This window comes from Lytechinus pictus, chromosome 1 (assembly GCF_037042905.1).
Source record: "Lytechinus pictus isolate F3 Inbred chromosome 1, Lp3.0, whole genome shotgun sequence".
Taxonomy (NCBI): domain Eukaryota; kingdom Metazoa; phylum Echinodermata; class Echinoidea; order Temnopleuroida; family Toxopneustidae; genus Lytechinus; species Lytechinus pictus.
This window is the reverse complement of record NC_087245.1, coordinates 10,908,420-10,926,094: the sequence shown is the minus strand read 5'-3', so window position 1 is coordinate 10,926,094 and position 17,675 is coordinate 10,908,420. Positions and strand designations below refer to the sequence as shown.

Genomic DNA, 17,675 nt, shown 5'->3' with positions numbered 1-17,675 from the left:
AGACTTGTCATGACATTTGTGAACAATTACTGGTGGGGAAATTTGCTCGAAATCAGCCGGTGCAAAACTGTATTAGCGCCTAAACTGAGTATGCCTCCATGAGTACATGTACATTTATCTAGAACAGGGGAATAAAACCTTTTCCACCCATTGATTCATTCATAGTATACTACTAGTATAAAAAGGGTAGTTTTTATTCAACACTTATTATTTTCCAACTCTTATCTCAAATCGTTTTTAACTCATGAGTGACATGATAGTGACCCTGTGGTACTCTGCAAATGGGGATAAAAGGATAGTTTTTATTCAAACACTTCTTATTTTCCAACTCTTATCTCAATCTTTTTTAACTCATTAGTGACATGATGGTTACCCTGGGGTACTGTGCAAATGGGGATGCTTAGGAAATTAGAGTCTTGAGGACTGATGCCTGAAATAAGGGCTTTAATATGCATGTCAGCAACGCATTGAAAACCAAGCCAGTAAGCACATACTATTCTCATTCACATCCGCAATAGCCCCTAATGCTCATTCCCGAGCTGAAAGGCTTGGGAATGGGATATTTTTTAATGTTATTACTCCTTACAAAACAAGCAAGAAAACCAGAGAAAGAGATTTCAACTGCATACATCTGCGTACATGTACCTTTGGAACAGGGGAGAACGGGTTGGTCAGTGAAAGGGTGGTAATATCAGTTGATGTGAAATGGGGATTTTACAGGGGCCGCATACACCCTTTATAGTGTCAATTTACGTGAGTATCGTGAGCATCTCAGAGCTGCCAAGTAGTACTGATTTTCAGTAATTAGTACTGAAAAGAAAAAGAATACAGATCGTTTCATTCAAAATACTGATTTTTTAAGTTACAGTTGTATATGTATGTATGTGTTGTCCTGTGGATTTCTTCAAAAATACTTATTTCCTCACCAAAATACTGATTTTTCAGCTTTTATAATACTGAAATGGTCTTTTTCAGATTGGCAGCTCTTACATCTCTTAAGACATTCGAAGGTGCAAACTGCTATAAAAAAAAAAAAAAACTTTGATAGCATATATGTGCCTAGCAGATACATGGATTAGTCTTGAATTAAGCTGTGTGTGCTCTTGACCTGAATGTCAATATCTGGAGGAATGGAAGGAGGTCCCATAGGTCAAGAGCAATAAAGAATAATACCAAGGTCTCTATACCCCTTGAGATCTACTTCACTTGAAGAATTAAGTCAAATGGAAGAAGGGCATGGTTAGCCATGACACATATCCTGAGGCCTACTGTGAATGGCTTTCAAAATTAGGAAGAGACCTTGAAATCAATTCTGTTCTTGACCAGTAGACAGTGCAGCTCAGCTTGGACAGTGAGCAAGCATTCTGCTATGTACAAATATGTACTTCTGCACTTGTCTGTTCAAGATAAAAACAGAAAGAAGGCCAAATTAATTAAAAAAAAAACTGTATACCTTCAATATGGAGTGTAAGCCATATATTGATCTTTAAAGTGGTTACCTTGTAGCCACATGAGCCATGAACAGACATAATTTTAGAGAGTTGCCATGTTTCAAGAGTTCCCTTGAATTCAGGATGATCAAAGTACAAGTAAAGGTGTGAAGGGGTGCCGTGGCAGTGATTACTTTATGAGTGGAAGTTCCTATCGAAAAGTATCATCTGAAAATATGTTTAAGTTGTCATTTAGCACAGTAACTGCAAGGGGTGGGATACAGAGCCTTCCTGAAGGAATAAACACTCGATATTGTGATCATGTTGCCATTAGAGGGTCTAAGTTTAAAATGTTTGTGACTAGCTACTAATGGGTATACATAGTTTACAGGGACTCTGTATCTAGAGTGATTCAGTTGTGATACATGCATGCATAATTATATCCAGTAGGTTGCCTCTTGCAATTAATAATTTGCCAATATGACCTCATTGAGACCTTGACAGATGTGCACAAACAGTGCCATTACACCTCGGTGTTATGTTTGGATCTCATCTTGTGATGAGCTCTGGAATAGGAATACAGGTGGGGGATGAACTTATGCCATTTTGTTATGTTGTTGATGATTTGTATGAAAAGTAGGTCCTGAATATCAAAAGTAAAAAAACAGAAATGGGAGGTAAAGGAAGAAAATAATAGGGAAAGAGACAAAGAAATACTTAATCCCGCATATGGTTAGTTTTTCCCCAGCCCCTATCAAAATACAATAAGGCCACCCATGCATTTATAATACATGCACAGTGATTGACTAGTCATGGCCATTCTTTTATTCTATTGAATTTATGCCTCTCAGTATTCAAAAGCAGAGGTATGCAATAACGATTTTTATTGAGGGCACAGCCCTTTGCCTTTGCAACAAATCTGGCAAAGAGTTTTGGGATGAACTGTGGTTTCATGTAGTTAATTTTTTGATAAATTATATGGGATCATTGGAGTCATTTGCATCTCTTGCTTCAGCTTAATATTTTGAGATACTGTTTTTACATTTTATTTTAACAGATTGTCTTAGAGATACAATGTAAATACATGTAGCTAACTCACTCACATGCCCATTTTTTGTTCTTAATACTTTAAAAGTAACTTGAATTTATGAGGGACCCATGTCAAAAAAGACTATCCCATATATTACAATCTTGTACACTAGTTACCCAGTTCTTTCAGTGATTTTCCTAGATACATCAATGATGTTCCCAGATTAAAGGCATATGTAAACTTTATATCCTGATTACCAGTATTCATTTTCAATTACTTATTCATGTCACAAATGTGGTGTTCAAGTAATTTTGGGTCCCCAAAATGCATGATTCCCCCCTTTACTTTGGTATAAATTATAGCCACAACTCAAGCATGAAATTGGATGAAAGATGTTGTATCTTTCTGAAATGTTTCAAGTACCTTTGTTAAAAACACTTTCTTGTGATGCGTTTTAAGTTAACCAGCCAAATCTGTGGTTTATTTTAAAATTTACAACCCTATATGAATTTCCAGGGCCTGTTCCTACAAATGTAGTCTTCCAGGGTTCTTTTGAGCATTTCCAGGGCAACTTCTTCCCCCGCATCCCTGTTTTGGGGTTTTTAATGCCGAATTGATAAAAGGCAAAAATCAAAGAATTCACTGATCAATGAATAGGTTAAAGGCAAAATCAAAGAATAGACCAATCAATTTAAGGTGAAAATCAAGAAAAGACTAATCAATGAATTGATAATGAGGAAAAAGAATCAAAGAATCGACTGATCAATCAATATATAAAATGCAAAAAAAAATTGACCAATCAGTGAATAATGATATAGTTACAAGTTGGATTGCTTAGAATAATAATTCAATATAGATCAAATTAAACTATCAAAACTCTACACAGGCTTCATACACAAAAAAAGTTAGTCAGAAGAGTAATGCACAAAATTCCTGAACATGTTGCCTTTTTCAAGTAGGGCTCATGATGTATTTGTACATGTATTTCTTTCAAGATAGTATGTGGTGTGGGTGCCATCATTTAAAAATGTTTTTTATTAACTGTGCTGTAATTAAAACCACAAGGCAGGAAGATACTTTTGCTGGTATTGCTTCCAAACGAACCTTTTTTTTTTGTCCCTCTAGGTTTGGTTTTTATTGTAATAAGTTTGGGTGTATTTGCAAGTGGAATTGGAATATCAATAAAGGATGTTTTATGGTACCACATCTACCATAACGGGGCACATGGTGTGAAATAAAATGGGGGATCATTCACAATATGCTTATTTGTAAGAAAATATTGAATAAGCAGATTTTTTTTAATTGCAGATCAGTTTGGTATAAAAGAAAATGGTTTATGTATATCATAAAGATTTTCTCCCCTTGCAATTTTCTAAGCCCATGATACATGGGTATGCTGATATGCTCGTCAAAGCTCTCGCCACACTTACACTGTTTATAAAAACCAGTCGAAAGTGCATCCCATACACTTTTTATTTAAAATTCAATTCCATCCCAGCAAAGAGATGATTGAAAAAAAATAGAGTAAATCCAACTACACTGTCTTAAAAATAAAATTCCATCAGAATCGGATGTAAGAAAGAAAGGAAGCGATGATTTTTTTTGTTTTTTATTATTTGCAAAAAATATGCACTATCACACTTGATTTAAGCAGATTAGAGAGCTGATGATGTATAATACACAGCCAATAAACTTGGTTTACTGGTGTATGTGTTTAAAATTCACAGTGATGTAAAACATGGTTTGATTACTCTTAGAAAATATAAAATCAACTTTCTGAATAATTTTGCTTTGGTGGGATCTCTTTTTCAAGAAAATTGAATCATACATGTATATCAGTGATTTTATTTTCTAAAAAGATTGGCATAGTTATACAATGTAGTCAATTTACAAATAATTCTGACAGAGACAAATATGCACAAGCGGAGAGTAGAGCCAGACCCCGGGTCAAGGAAATTGAAATAAGGTATAAAGTTTGACAAAAAGTCACAATAATACTTAACATTTGTAAGGCTCTTATAGGCGTTTCTAAACACACTGTGTTCTGTTTATGGTTAACACTTGAGGGGAAAAAAGAAATTTAAATAAAAGACACAACTAATACTTATAAACAAAACTGGTGTGCACCTCCAACTGACTGAATCATCTTTGAATCATCTATTAAACTGGTGGATTTTGAAATAATGAAATAACTAAGAAAATGTTAGTGTATGGCATCATCCCTTATTTGCAAAAATGTCAGGATGTACATGTTTTAAAATGCTGTAATTTTCATATTTCACATCTGATTTTTCTGAAGTTTAGATGAACTTGGCCTTTAAAATGCATTTAATACATAGGTGTTTACAGTAATTTGTGTTCTCAAAATTCCTGTTAGTGACCTACATGAACCAGGAAGTTTTCATCAAAATTGTGCAAAGAATCTAAAACGCAGATGTAGCGTAACTCTGAAGAACATTTTAGTCTGCATCTATGTTAGAACTTTAGAAGTAATCTTTTTAATTTTGAGAATGGACATGAATATTACCCTGTGTATAGTGAGCCACTGAATAGGCAACTAGATAATATGTGCCTCATGTCATACATGTACATGTAAATGCTATACGGTTGTATAATCATACCATCATTTGAACTAGTACTCAAGCAAAGAAGCTTTGTGCTCTTGCAAATAATGAGTATAAAGATTTGAAGAAGTTATAAATCTCTTTGTATTGAATATAAGTAGCTCTTTTTGAATATATTTTTTTTAATTTGCAAATTTTCATTTTGCTATATTAGATTGGAATGTCTTTTTTTGTTTCCAATTGCTAATTGTAATCTATATGCATATCATTTGTATATTTTACATGTGTATCAGGATCATGATGAAATTCTGTTTTGTTAATCATGTTTTGTCGTGTGTGAGTAAATTAAAAAATTTAATAGTATCATACTTTGATTTTATTCCTTTGGTTATCATTTCTTGAATAGATGGAAATTTCTTTGCCTACACCAGGCATGAACCAGTCGGAGTATGTGGGCAGATTATTCCAGTAAGTATTTATTTTTATTTCATTGTTTATTTCATCTTCCTCACATTTCTTTATCCCTATCTTGACCCAGTTCTTATGTAATATTACAAGGGAAGCTTGGTCTCAAGGTCCATGTACATGTAATTGTCTGGCTTATTTTTAAGCTATTATGAAGAAGCAATAAAGCTTCTCTATTTTATCAATACAAATGTGCATGCTCAGATCATGTTTTTGTCATGCTCTGAATAGGGCAAAGATGGTTTGTCAGGCGGAGCATTCAATCATGCAACATCAATAAAATACATATTATCCTTGAATAAAAAGGATTTTAAAAAGCAGGAAGAAAATCTGCCATAAAAAAAGGTTGTGACCCTTAATCATACTTTAAAAGTGTATGTCTACATCTACATACATGTATGTCTACATCTACATATTGCGAAAGCAAGGCCGAGTGTCAGTGACATTAAAGTCGGGTGGCAGTGGGGGGAGGTGATTACAACAATTTCTCCTTTGTTGTATTTGCCTGTAGGTAATCATGCTGTCTGGAACGAGGATGAATGAAGATATGTTGCTAATCCTCACAACATTTATCACATGATAGCAACCATAGAAAACATTACGTTAACATTTCAGTATGAAAACCCCCAAATAATAATGGTGACTGTAACCTGCCAGCTTTTATTCCACATGTACACAAAACTGTGACAATGATGTCTGGCAATTTTACATTCTATTTTTACATGTATGCCAATTCATAGTTTTGATTACTGAAGCAATAGTCCAGTTATTCTCTTCAAGTAAATTATATTCAGATTTAGAAGAGAAACTAGGGTAAAAATCATAATTTCTGAGTTACCAGGTTTGAACCCGGAAACTAAAAGTTTGAAATAGCAGTATCTCGTGTAGGATAACTCTCCTTTAAAAACTCCATTATTATAGCCTGCTGTACCTGGGAAGGACAAAATGACTCAATCTCAATGTTTCTTCTCTGTCCCCTCATCTATATACTTTCAAAATGTGGAATGGAATTGTGACTTTAGTTTGACAATAAGTGTGATTCCAACTTCCCACTTTTTTGCCACATGTATATGATGTACTAAAATTATGTGTGTTACTGGAGCGTGCATGTACATCATAAAGGTCAATCATAACAGATTTAAGTTTAAGTATAGGAATGATGTAATCAAACACTTCTCCAAAATCAGGCACAACATGAACCAATCAGCAGTGTGCATGTGGGATCTGTATTTTGATCTTTCAAGTTGTGTTCAAATGCAAGAGACCCCTGACACAGTTATGGTTATATTTGAAAATTTGATTAGGATGATAAATGTGTGATATAGTTCAGGTCAGGAGGTGTGTATTTTGAATGCATGTGGTTTAAAACTCAATTGAGTCAAATATCATTTGATGATTTCATTCATTTACCTTCACAGTGGAACTTCCCTCTGTTGATGCAAGCCTGGAAGCTTGGACCAGCCCTTGCTGCTGGCTGCACTGTCGTCATGAAGGTTGCTGAACAGACTCCGCTGACAGCTCTATATATATCTAATCTGATCAAAGAGGTATAATCCATGTACTTACACATAAGATATAACTACAGTAGAGTTAAGAGTCACAAACCAGCAGAACAAAGTAGCCATGTCCACGCAACTAGAATGGTACAGGCTGATAAATTCAAGCAAGGAAATTGTCCTGCATGGCTATCATCTTTCCATGGCCCAATTTTGTTAATGATAATGGCATTCTATTGCAAGATTGATCTGTAGCATGAGCTAATTTATACAAAACTTTTGACAGATAAACTAACCAAAATCATAAATAGAGTAATAATGAGAAATGATATTGCAAAAATATATCCAAAGCATGAAGAAATATAATAATCATATGAAAATTTTCAGAAATTTAGATCTTAATCATGCATGTATTAATTGTCATAATTTTTTACTCTGTATATTCCCAATGAATTTCTTTTTTTCTGCAGTCCACTGGTCTGGCAGAAATAGCACCAGTGACTGGCAGTATCGGTCGGTCACCAGTCGGCTCAACTCAAGCTCTTTTCATTATATACCTGAAAATATCTTGTTCTTGCGATAACTAAAGAACCTCCAGATGAAGCAATTTCAAAATTGCCTCATTATGCATTTGTAATTGAAGTTCATCTGATTAGATTTTGGGGTCAAATTTTGAATGTCACAAAGTTCATTATTGGAAAATTATAGATTTTGGGGTCTGGCTGACCGCATGCCATAAGAAATACTTCTAGTTCTTGATGTGTCCAACTAACATGCCTTCCTGTCTATTTTATTTGTCGATTTAGGCTGGTTTCCCACCGGGTGTGGTCAATGTTCTACCAGGATATGGTCCTACTGCAGGAGCTGCTGTGGCATCTCATCCTGGTATTGAGAAGGTTGCTTTCACTGGATCCACAGAGGTAAGAAAGAAAGCTGTCTTGTATGCACTTCAAAGTATCATAAAGAGTGACTTAAAAACAAAATCGTAATAGGTGGTTTCTTTTTCTATATCTTTAACCCTTATTCTTGGGGGGGAGGAGGTGCGTTATATCATTCTCTACCATCCTGGAAATATTCACCTTGATTGTGTGATCAGCGGCTGTAGAACTTTCTTTTTTCTTGACAAAATAAATTCCATCAAAACATCTCTAGTGTGAAAATCAAACTTTCAACCTTGATCTGTAATCAAGACTCAACCACAATACCATGAGAAGATGGTACTTTGAAGAATATTTTATACAATGCAATACAATTCTTCTCAGAAATGCTTTAAACTTGATCAGTTAAAAGATTTTAACCACACAAAGGAATTATGACCTCTACTGTACTTACTTGGCTCTATTACTTGAGTATTAAATGGAATAAAAGACTAACTGGCTTTGTGTTGCAATTTAATTGCTCACAACAAATCAGTCAAAGAAGTAGTCAAATTTGGTCGAGCAATGCAAAAATTATCCACAAATGGATAGTTAATCCTCTTCACATTTGGATGTGTATATGGCATCTACAGCTGAACACCTGTTTCTTGTGTTCTTGGCGAGTATCCCTAGCCCATCTACATGTATATGCATGCCCTAAAAATTGTCACTATTTTCAGCTGTATCGGTTTCTGCAGCATGTCGTTTTTTGCAGGGTAGGGTGGCTAGTCTACGCCTAACCTCTTTTTTTAAAGGACAAGTCCACCCCCAAAAAAAGTTGGTTTGAATAAAAAGAGAAAAATCAAACAAGTGTGACACTGAAAATTTCACCAAAATCGGCTGGAAAATTAGAAAGTTATGACATTTTAAAGTTTCAATTTATTTCACAAAACAGTTATATTCACATCCTGGTCAGTATGGAAATGAGGAGACTGATTACGTCATCCACTCACTTTTTCTTTTGTATTTCATTACATGAAATATGAATGTAATTTTTTTCCTCATGATCATATGAAACAAATGTTTTTTCCTCCCTGAACATGTGGAATTACCTTTTTTGTAACATTTTGTGGTTCAAACACGAGGGTCCTTATTATCAAATCAGTAAAACTTGAATTATTGTATGATTCAAACAATAAAAAACAAGAAATAGTGAGTGAGGGACATCATCGATTCTCTCATTTGCATATCACTGAGTTGGATAACTGTTTTGTGAAAAATAAGCTAAATTTTGAAATGTCATAACTTTCTCATTGTACATCCGACTTTGATTAAATTTTCAATGATTTGCTTCTCTGATTCTATTCTATTGATTCAAATCAAATTTCTTCTGGGTAAACTTGACATTTAACACGGATTGGGACTGGCTATGGTAGAATTACAAGTGGATTAGTATTCCATTAAAGTCTAAAAACTTATGAATATATCTATATCTCTATAAAAAAAAATATTAGCAAGATGTCATTGTAATGATGGTCTTCAGTCATTTAGACAGAGTCAATTCTAATCTTGCAACAAATCAAACAAAGAATTACAATATCCCAGAATTCCAAAAAGAATGTAATTCCAACCCTGATTGATAAATTTGTAATGCATGCATGAATTTAGCATTGCCCTAGGAATTATTTCAGTTTTACCTCTTTTCCTTGTATATTTTTTTACTAATTACTTAATTTGAAGACCACCTTTCTTGTTTTTATTTTATCTTGGTAGGTTGGTAAAATCATCCAGTCTGCTGCAGCAGATAACATCAAGAAAGTCACTCTAGAGCTGGGAGGCAAGAGCCCAAACATTGTCATGGCTGACTGTGACTGTAAGTAATGATTGGAGAAGCTTCAACTATGTTGATAGTGTTTTAGATAATCTTACAATTAGACACCATTCTCATTACAATCCTAAAAACTAGTTTATTGGTTCAGGAAACCAGTTTAGAAGATCGCGATGCTAGCGTTCCCATTTGATCACCCAAAAGTGGTTTTCAAAACCACTTCACAGCTGATTCACTGTAAGCGATCTTGTTGCTATTGATACGCTCTCAGTTTCGCACGAAAATTTGAAACCGCGGCGTAGACATTCTACACACATGTGCAAAGAATGGTTGTGTCCTCGTGCTAAAACCAGTTTAGCGAGGCAAAGAGATCTTGAAAACTACATTGCGAGGTGGTTTTCCAAACCGGTTTGGAAGATCGCTTCCAAGACTGCTTCAACCGTTCTCATTACACGTTAAACTAGTTTCCACTAAAATAGTTTCTAGTAAACCAGTTTTAGGACGGTAATGAGAACGGGGTCCTAGTCTTTTATCCCTGTGATTTCAATGGGTTCAAACCTAGTGGCAAAAATAGACTAAGTTTGATGTAAATGAACTTTGGGCTATTTTCTCTAGGTGTTTTTATACTTAACCGCTCATAGCACTCTCTTTGAGCACCACCTCCAATTTTATCTTTGTCTTTCTTCTAGTATCTGAAGACTGTTCATCCAAAGTATTCCTCCATGACTACACCGTCTCTCCACTTTTCCTGTCAAGGCAATATATTCTAGGCTATATTTTGATAGCATAAATTACGCTCCTTTCATCAAAAGTGTATGTTCATTTTTGGGACCTGTAATGTTTGATAAATACTTATTCAACTCTGAATCTATTTGTTATTAAAGGATTATGTCTGATATTTCTTTAAGGTTTGGAATTCCTTTCATCAACCAATAATAACGACAGGGGGGGTATGGGCTTCAAGTTGAGACATCCTACCAGTAGATTACATTTATGTGCTAATGTACATGTAGGAACATACCTGGCACATTGCATTATCCTTCAAAAGGGCTTTTGTTCTTTTAAGGCCATAATCAGTTGCACTTCTCTTAATTCAAATTCATATATAGGGTATTATTAAGATAATACACGTTTTATTTTCAGTTGATTATGCTGTTGAGCAGAGTCACTTTGCTCTTTTCTTCAACATGGGACAGTGCTGCTGTGCTGGATCAAGGACCTTTGTTGAAGACAGTATCTATGATGACTTTTTAGAGAAAGCAGCAGCTCGTGCTAAAGCACGCACCGTTGGGAGTCCATTTGATGCTTCAAATGAGCAAGGTCCACAGGTATGCCTTCTATCATCTAATACACATTTCACCCTTAAAAAGTTGGGATTGAATACAGATCAGAATAATGCAGATTCAGCATTAAAATTGCATTTTTGAATTCAGAGTATTTGAATTCCAGTTCACCGTGATTTAGCCATGAACCAGAATAGCCTGGTGGTTAAGTTGCTGCCTGGAAAGCAGTAGATGGCAGGTTCGAATCCCACTGGTTCCAATTTTTTCTGACTTATGATTTTCATTACAGATCGAGCATGCGATCTTAAACACATAGGAGTAATGCTGAAAATTTGTTAACAAATTATAATTTCCTCCTATTAAAGCATCTTTATTTATGGTCCGTATTATTTTTTTTCAAGTACAAGTGCAGCTAGGAAATACTGTGGATTATCATCATAGTAAAGTTGGGGCAGAGCTTGGCGTGGGAAACAAAACCTTTTACCTCAGAACTAGCTGCACTATTTGAAAGTCCTGTTTATGAATTAAAAATGAGATTGAGTGCAGATGGATTGCGGATTGACTTATTCAGATTATTTTTGTCCTTGACTTTTCATGAATAGAAATAAGCTGTATTCATTTCGATCTGCATCCACAAATCTTGAAAGTGGTATAACCTCCATCTAGTGTAAGTGGAAATTTACCCTGATCCAACATTGTAAAAGCAGAAACCAAAACAGAAGAAAGATTGGTCAAGATTTGCTGAAAAGCTAAAGAAGTTTAACAGTTGTGATCTATTAAAGTTTGTTTATTGCTTTTTTGTGATGTCACAGGCGAGCTGCTTCCCTATATGTCATGGGATATAAATTCCACAAAATGAAATTTTCTCACAAAATTGTAGATGGCTTTACCTTTGCATTCAATTTATATACTTACAATTACACACCCACTCCTATAAAAATAAAAAATGAGTCCTGATGTGTTTATAGTGGTATGTCATTGCTTCATTTTGATACAATTAGGTTGACAAAGAGCAGATGGATAAGATCCTTGGCTACATTGATAGTGGGAAATCTGAAGGAGCCAAGCTTGTATCTGGTGGTGCAAGAATGGGAGACAAGGGATTCTATGTTGAACCTACTGTCTTTGGAGATGTCACTGATAACATGAAGATTGCGAAGGAAGAGGTAAGAAATGGGAAACATTGTTCTATCTTTCCTGATAATTGCAGTGCTTGTCACCAATCTCAAGGCCAATTTGCTTGCACGTTTGCACAAAATTGCTAATTGACAATGAGTGAAAATTGATCGTAACAGTTTCTAAACAAATTAGCATATAAATGTTTGTATGTATAATTGAATTGTTGTGCTATGTGATTTTAGTAAATTCCAAACATGTTTGCCAGTGATAGATTTCATGCAAGGGAAAGATGAAAATGTGGGTATATGATTAGTGAAACAAGTTGGTCTTGTCCTCGATATATCTGAGCTGAATTCAATAATACTTTTTCATGGTAGATCTTCGGACCTGTTCAGCAGATCATGAGGTTCAGTCAGATTGATGAAGTGATTGAGAGAGCCAATAACAACATGTATGGTCTTGCAGCTTCAGTCTTTACCAAGGACATTGACAAGGCTCTTTACATCTCCAACAGCATGAGAGCTGGAACTGTGTAGTAAGTAGATCCCAAGGGATGTTTCATAAAGCTCTCTTGAAGAGTTACTCTCGACATTGTAATATGAAGTGTCAAAATGTGAGCCAGGCATTTTTCTATCCGTGTACTCTTCTTCTTTTTTGATTGGTACACAAATTTTGAATGGTATAAAAAAGAAATATATTGACCAAACCTATTTGGTTTGCCATTCTTCAGTAATTTGTTACATTGTTGTACTTTACAAATTGCTTTTTGACAGCACCCCCCCTTGGAGTTTCATATGCATTGGAGGGAGGGGCGAGCAATGATTGCTCAAGTTTGAATGAACTGTTACAGGTTCATATTCACCACTCATGGTTGCTGTCATCTCTATTTTCTCAAGGGATGTAGATCATGTTTCCTGCTTTATTTCATAGTTGTAGAGTAAGATTAATTTAAGAATTGAATGTCTTTGTTATTTGTACTGTAATTAGCCAATAGGTTTAATACTTACGTGTCAAAGTTCTTTTGGATTTATTGTTTAGTGCCAGGTGGTGACTTTGCCATGTGAAGAATCCTATGAGGGCTGTCTTTTAACCATTTCGTGACTTTCTCCATACAGTGTCAACTGCTATGACATCTTCGCCGCCCAGGCTCCATTTGGTGGCTACAAAGCATCTGGCAGTGGTAGGGAGCTAGGAGAATATGCGATAGACAACTACACAGAGGTCAAGTCGGTAAGTCACGGTTACTTTTTACTTTCTATCTGTTTGTTGATATAGATAGGAAGTTTGAAAATTACAAGATGATTCTGCCAGAGGAACTTATCCTAGGAAATATATAGAGACTTCAGGTAAAAGTGAGTTATAAATAGTTTTAAAAAAATACAAAGTAAAGGGGACATATAGTTTTGATATATGATTAGGAATACAATGTGTAAGGGATAAACAGTACAAAGTATGGTGACTATTTAGCAAAATTAATGCATTTCTGCTAAATTATATGTAGTTTGACTAGAAGTTTGAGTGTGAGGTCAAGTCAAAATGACATAAAATATGGTTCCTATGCGCATTGCCATTGATGTATGTTTATGAATGTACAAAATCACTTATACTTTCATGCATTTTCATAAAAAAATTTCACAAGATGAAATAACATGGCAATGTCAACAACATTTGATACTTGTGACTAAGCCTGAGTCGAATCGATTTTAAAATCGGTGTTCGATCGATGTCATCGAGCGCCGGTGCAGATTTTGCAAAATTGGTGCATCAAAAAAAATAAAAAATAAAAAATACCTCGGCCGGCCGATTCGTTTGGTTCACACAATCAATCATCAAAAATCAAACTTACTTGATTTACATGTATATTGCCCCCCAAATGAAACCGATTGTGTAATTATGATGCCTTTTCACCATTAATTTGAAGTTTATTTCGATCATAGTTCGAGTCTTGTTCGTCTGCTCGTGCCGAGATAATTTATGCACGATGAATTCATGAAAGGAAGTCGCCATCGATAGTGCATGCGAAGTACTGTGCTTTAATCAACCCATAAAATGGCCGGAAAATTGGCGCGATCAACGTAAAATAAATCTTGCTTTCATAAGCAATATTAATATCATGACCATAGAACACAATTTAATCGTAATAATTAACAATAATTTGCATATGATAATCTTTAATATGAATTTAGAGCTTGATGTGAAACGTTTGTATTTCGTATAAATTTTCAATGACGGACATCACATGACGATCGACTTGAGTGCACTTGTCTAAAAAAATAATTATCACGTCAGGATTGATTCTTGAACATTGTCAACATGCAGAAACTCTTTTGAAGATCGTAATATCACCATATAATAACATTTTACATGACAAAACAGAGAAAATTGCGTTTGATATTTTTCCCCATCAATTTGAAGCTAGTTTGTGCCCAACTTTGGGCTCTGATTTCATGAATGGAAAATATGTCATACATCATCGAACGCGCATGCGCATTGTGCTTCTTTTCTCAGAGCTCGGAGACGTCGTCCAGAGATGAAATAAAAATAAAGATAATGCCAGTATAATACTATTAATTCTTCCATATGAACATAACATACTTTGCTGACATCGTCATTATTTTTACTAAGGCCATAAAATCTTATTAAATCGTAATTATTTAATATCCAATAATAATTTATATGAATTCAATTTAGAGCTCAATCCGAGACATTCGTATTTATTTCGATCGCATGCTCTTGTGTCAGACTCTAAAATAAAGAATGGATTACCAGTATCAGGATTAATTCTCGAACATCGTCATAACTCATATTCTACAATATTTCCTCACAATCGTTATATCAGCATTGAATACCAATTCAAACGACCATCCAGAGAAAATTACGTGTTTATTCCCATCAATTTATTTGGAGCTCATTTTGGATCCAACTACCCCGCCAACTACACAATCTCAGGCAAGTTACAGCGCTCTCCGCTGGTCGCACTTGTTTGCTGGCGCTGGCAAGCACGCCTGTCGTTTCGGGGCTGGTGTGTGCGAGTCTGGACTGCGAGTGCTAGTTGACCGAAAATCATTTGGATCGACTCTGCGTGATTCATGTCTTTAATATTGTTTCATTTTAAACTTATATGTTGTCATCTGCAAATATCATTGTTGGAGATATTTTGGGAAGAATTCTGCATTGGTCCCCGGCCTTTTTTGTGTTTTGTGATGATGGAAAAATACAAACGAAATTTGCTCCGTCATCTGCTTGTGCAACGCTCACCCGGCCAGCGCATACCGTCAGTGCGTGCATAGCGCATCGACGCGACCGGAGCAAAAAATGACTCGATTTCCCCGCCTTCAAAATTCGATGCATCAATGTTCGATCGAATTAAAGCTGTCGAACACCGGTTTTCAAAATAATCGATATGACTCAGGCTTACTTGTGACACTACAAAGATGCCCTTAAAATAGATTGAAATCTTAGCATATGGGGGTTATTTATTGTCAACACAAGTGCTTTCTAACTTTAGGTGCAAGTCTTTCTGCTATTATGATCTTTTAAAATGAAAAAAGTTGTCCTTTATTATCTCCAAGATACAGAACCAAGACAACTTTAGATGCCTCAATTTTCAGAGATTATTGAATATTTTTATTTGATTTTACCACAATATGAAAGAGCAACCCCTGAGCTTTCTGTTGATACCTTGTACCTGATACACCATGCATAACTCAACTATTTGACGGGGACAACAATACAAATACAATTTTCCAAGTTTTGGCAAGTAAGGGTAAAATGACACATTTACTCTTGCCTCAGCTGAGTGATTTGCTGGACTTTGGTTGATAGGATAGTATAGTGGAGTATTTGTTTTTAAACTCTATTTTCTGAACAGTTCTGTTGGTTAATGATTCATTTTGTATTTCTCGTATCTTAATCTGCAGGTAATAATCAAGATCCCGCAGAAGAATACATAGGCTATCCAACCCACATTCATCTTCTTTGCGCCATTTACTCCATGCTTGTTTAAAAAAAAAACAATTTCAACTGAGGATTAAATGTATGCCAAATACAGGGTATTGAGCACTATTTTAAGGGTTCTTTTGGGTGTGTTTTTTTTCTTTATATTTTTTGTTGGCTGGTGGGACTTTATGTAAAGCTCAGTTTGTATTTTATTTTCTTGTTTATTTGTTTTGTAGATGTATTTTTGTGCATGTTTACTCAGGGATTTTGAGGTCTGTATTTTTAGTAAGATTAGACTATATGCCTTTTCAAATTATGTATCTTCATGTATTTCCATATCCAACTTCGTGGCTCCCTAGTGACTCATCAGTTGTAGAAATGATTCTTTGTCCAAAGAAGTGAACTGTTATAATTTCATTTTTTAGCTCTGTCTTGCAATCAAGGCAGTGAAAATCTTGTGTTAACACTTAATTTTTTTTCCTGCTTCTAATTCTAATTGAAATTTATTAATTTTTCATTTTCCAGTCTTAATGTCATTGTAACAATATTGCCATAATAGCACTCTATTTTTATATGGATATCTCTTCTTTCATACTCAGAGATGATAAGATATACTTTGAGGACATACGCAGATATTTACAAAGAAGTTATTGAAAGATATTTGTAGAATTCAGTAGAATCACTTGCTTTGCTGCTAAACTATCTTTTTAATAATCTATACTTTTGATATTTCAAGTTATGCAATATTGTATAATATATGGGATTTTTAGAGTTGATAAACATTTCTTTCTACATATGTAGAAAAGGATCAAAGAAAACAAATTTACAGCCCTATTCATTTTCACCAAAAATTATAGGTTTTCAATTTGAAGATAGTCATCTTCTTTTCTGCTGAAATTAATTGATAACATGTTTTAGTAGCAGTCTTGTTACCTTTGCTCTATAAATATATTCCTTTGATTATTTAACACATTTATCATATTGTCATCCTGAAATAATGATTTATATTTCCATTTCTTACCGTATGGAGCAAACATCAATCTGAAAGAAGAATTTCTTTAATGTTTATTCAAGATTTGCTGCACATTATATGTTCAGGTTTTACATTTTAGTATCCTTAACCCTAATTTAACTTGGCTATTTCAGACCAGGATATTTAGGGGAGGGGGGGGGGGTGACTCCTTCCATTCATATTTTTGCCGCTGTGAATTTCATATGTTTTTCTTTGGTTTTTTTATCGTTGAAAACACAATTTGCATTAACTTTGTACACCAAATCATGTTTTTTTTTAAAGCAATTTTGAGTCTGACGTGCACTTACAACATGTAACATAATTCTGGAACCGCATGCCCAGGTGTCGCAAATTTTGTCTCAAGAGATAAGCAAGACTTGAAAGTAAAAAGTCAGCAAGTGGCGTGGTAAAATTAAAAAATTTTGTGGTGTTGTCGTGAAATCTGTCAGTTAAATTAGGGTTAAGGCAAACAAAATGAAGTAATTCTCAAAAAACTGGAGAGAATAATCATGGTCCGTGTGTGTCAATGTTTTTATATTATTATGTATCTATGTGATTTTTAAAAACAGCCATGGCATGCCTTTTGCATCTCTTTTTTTTTTAATTATAATTTAGATGAAATTCAACTACTGTGACCAATTAGAGTGTATTT

General features: G+C 34.7%; 1 protein-coding gene across 1 annotated transcript in view; it reads left to right on the top strand.

Moving 5' to 3' along the window:
• Window positions 1-17,621, top strand: part of LOC129255033 (aldehyde dehydrogenase, mitochondrial-like) — a 27,951-nt gene extending 10,330 nt beyond the window's left edge. Inside the window, exons 6-14 of the mRNA XM_064095913.1 lie at window positions 5,431-5,492; window positions 6,908-7,036; window positions 7,792-7,905; window positions 9,616-9,715; window positions 10,814-10,998; window positions 11,955-12,119; window positions 12,450-12,607; window positions 13,188-13,302; window positions 15,993-17,621. Coding sequence (XP_063951983.1) covers window positions 5,431-5,492; window positions 6,908-7,036; window positions 7,792-7,905; window positions 9,616-9,715; window positions 10,814-10,998; window positions 11,955-12,119; window positions 12,450-12,607; window positions 13,188-13,302; window positions 15,993-16,025 — 1,061 coding nt within the window. The 3' untranslated portion in view covers window positions 16,026-17,621. The remainder of the gene's footprint in view (window positions 1-5,430; window positions 5,493-6,907; window positions 7,037-7,791; window positions 7,906-9,615; window positions 9,716-10,813; window positions 10,999-11,954; window positions 12,120-12,449; window positions 12,608-13,187; window positions 13,303-15,992) is intronic.
• Window positions 17,622-17,675: the final 54 nt, after the last annotated feature.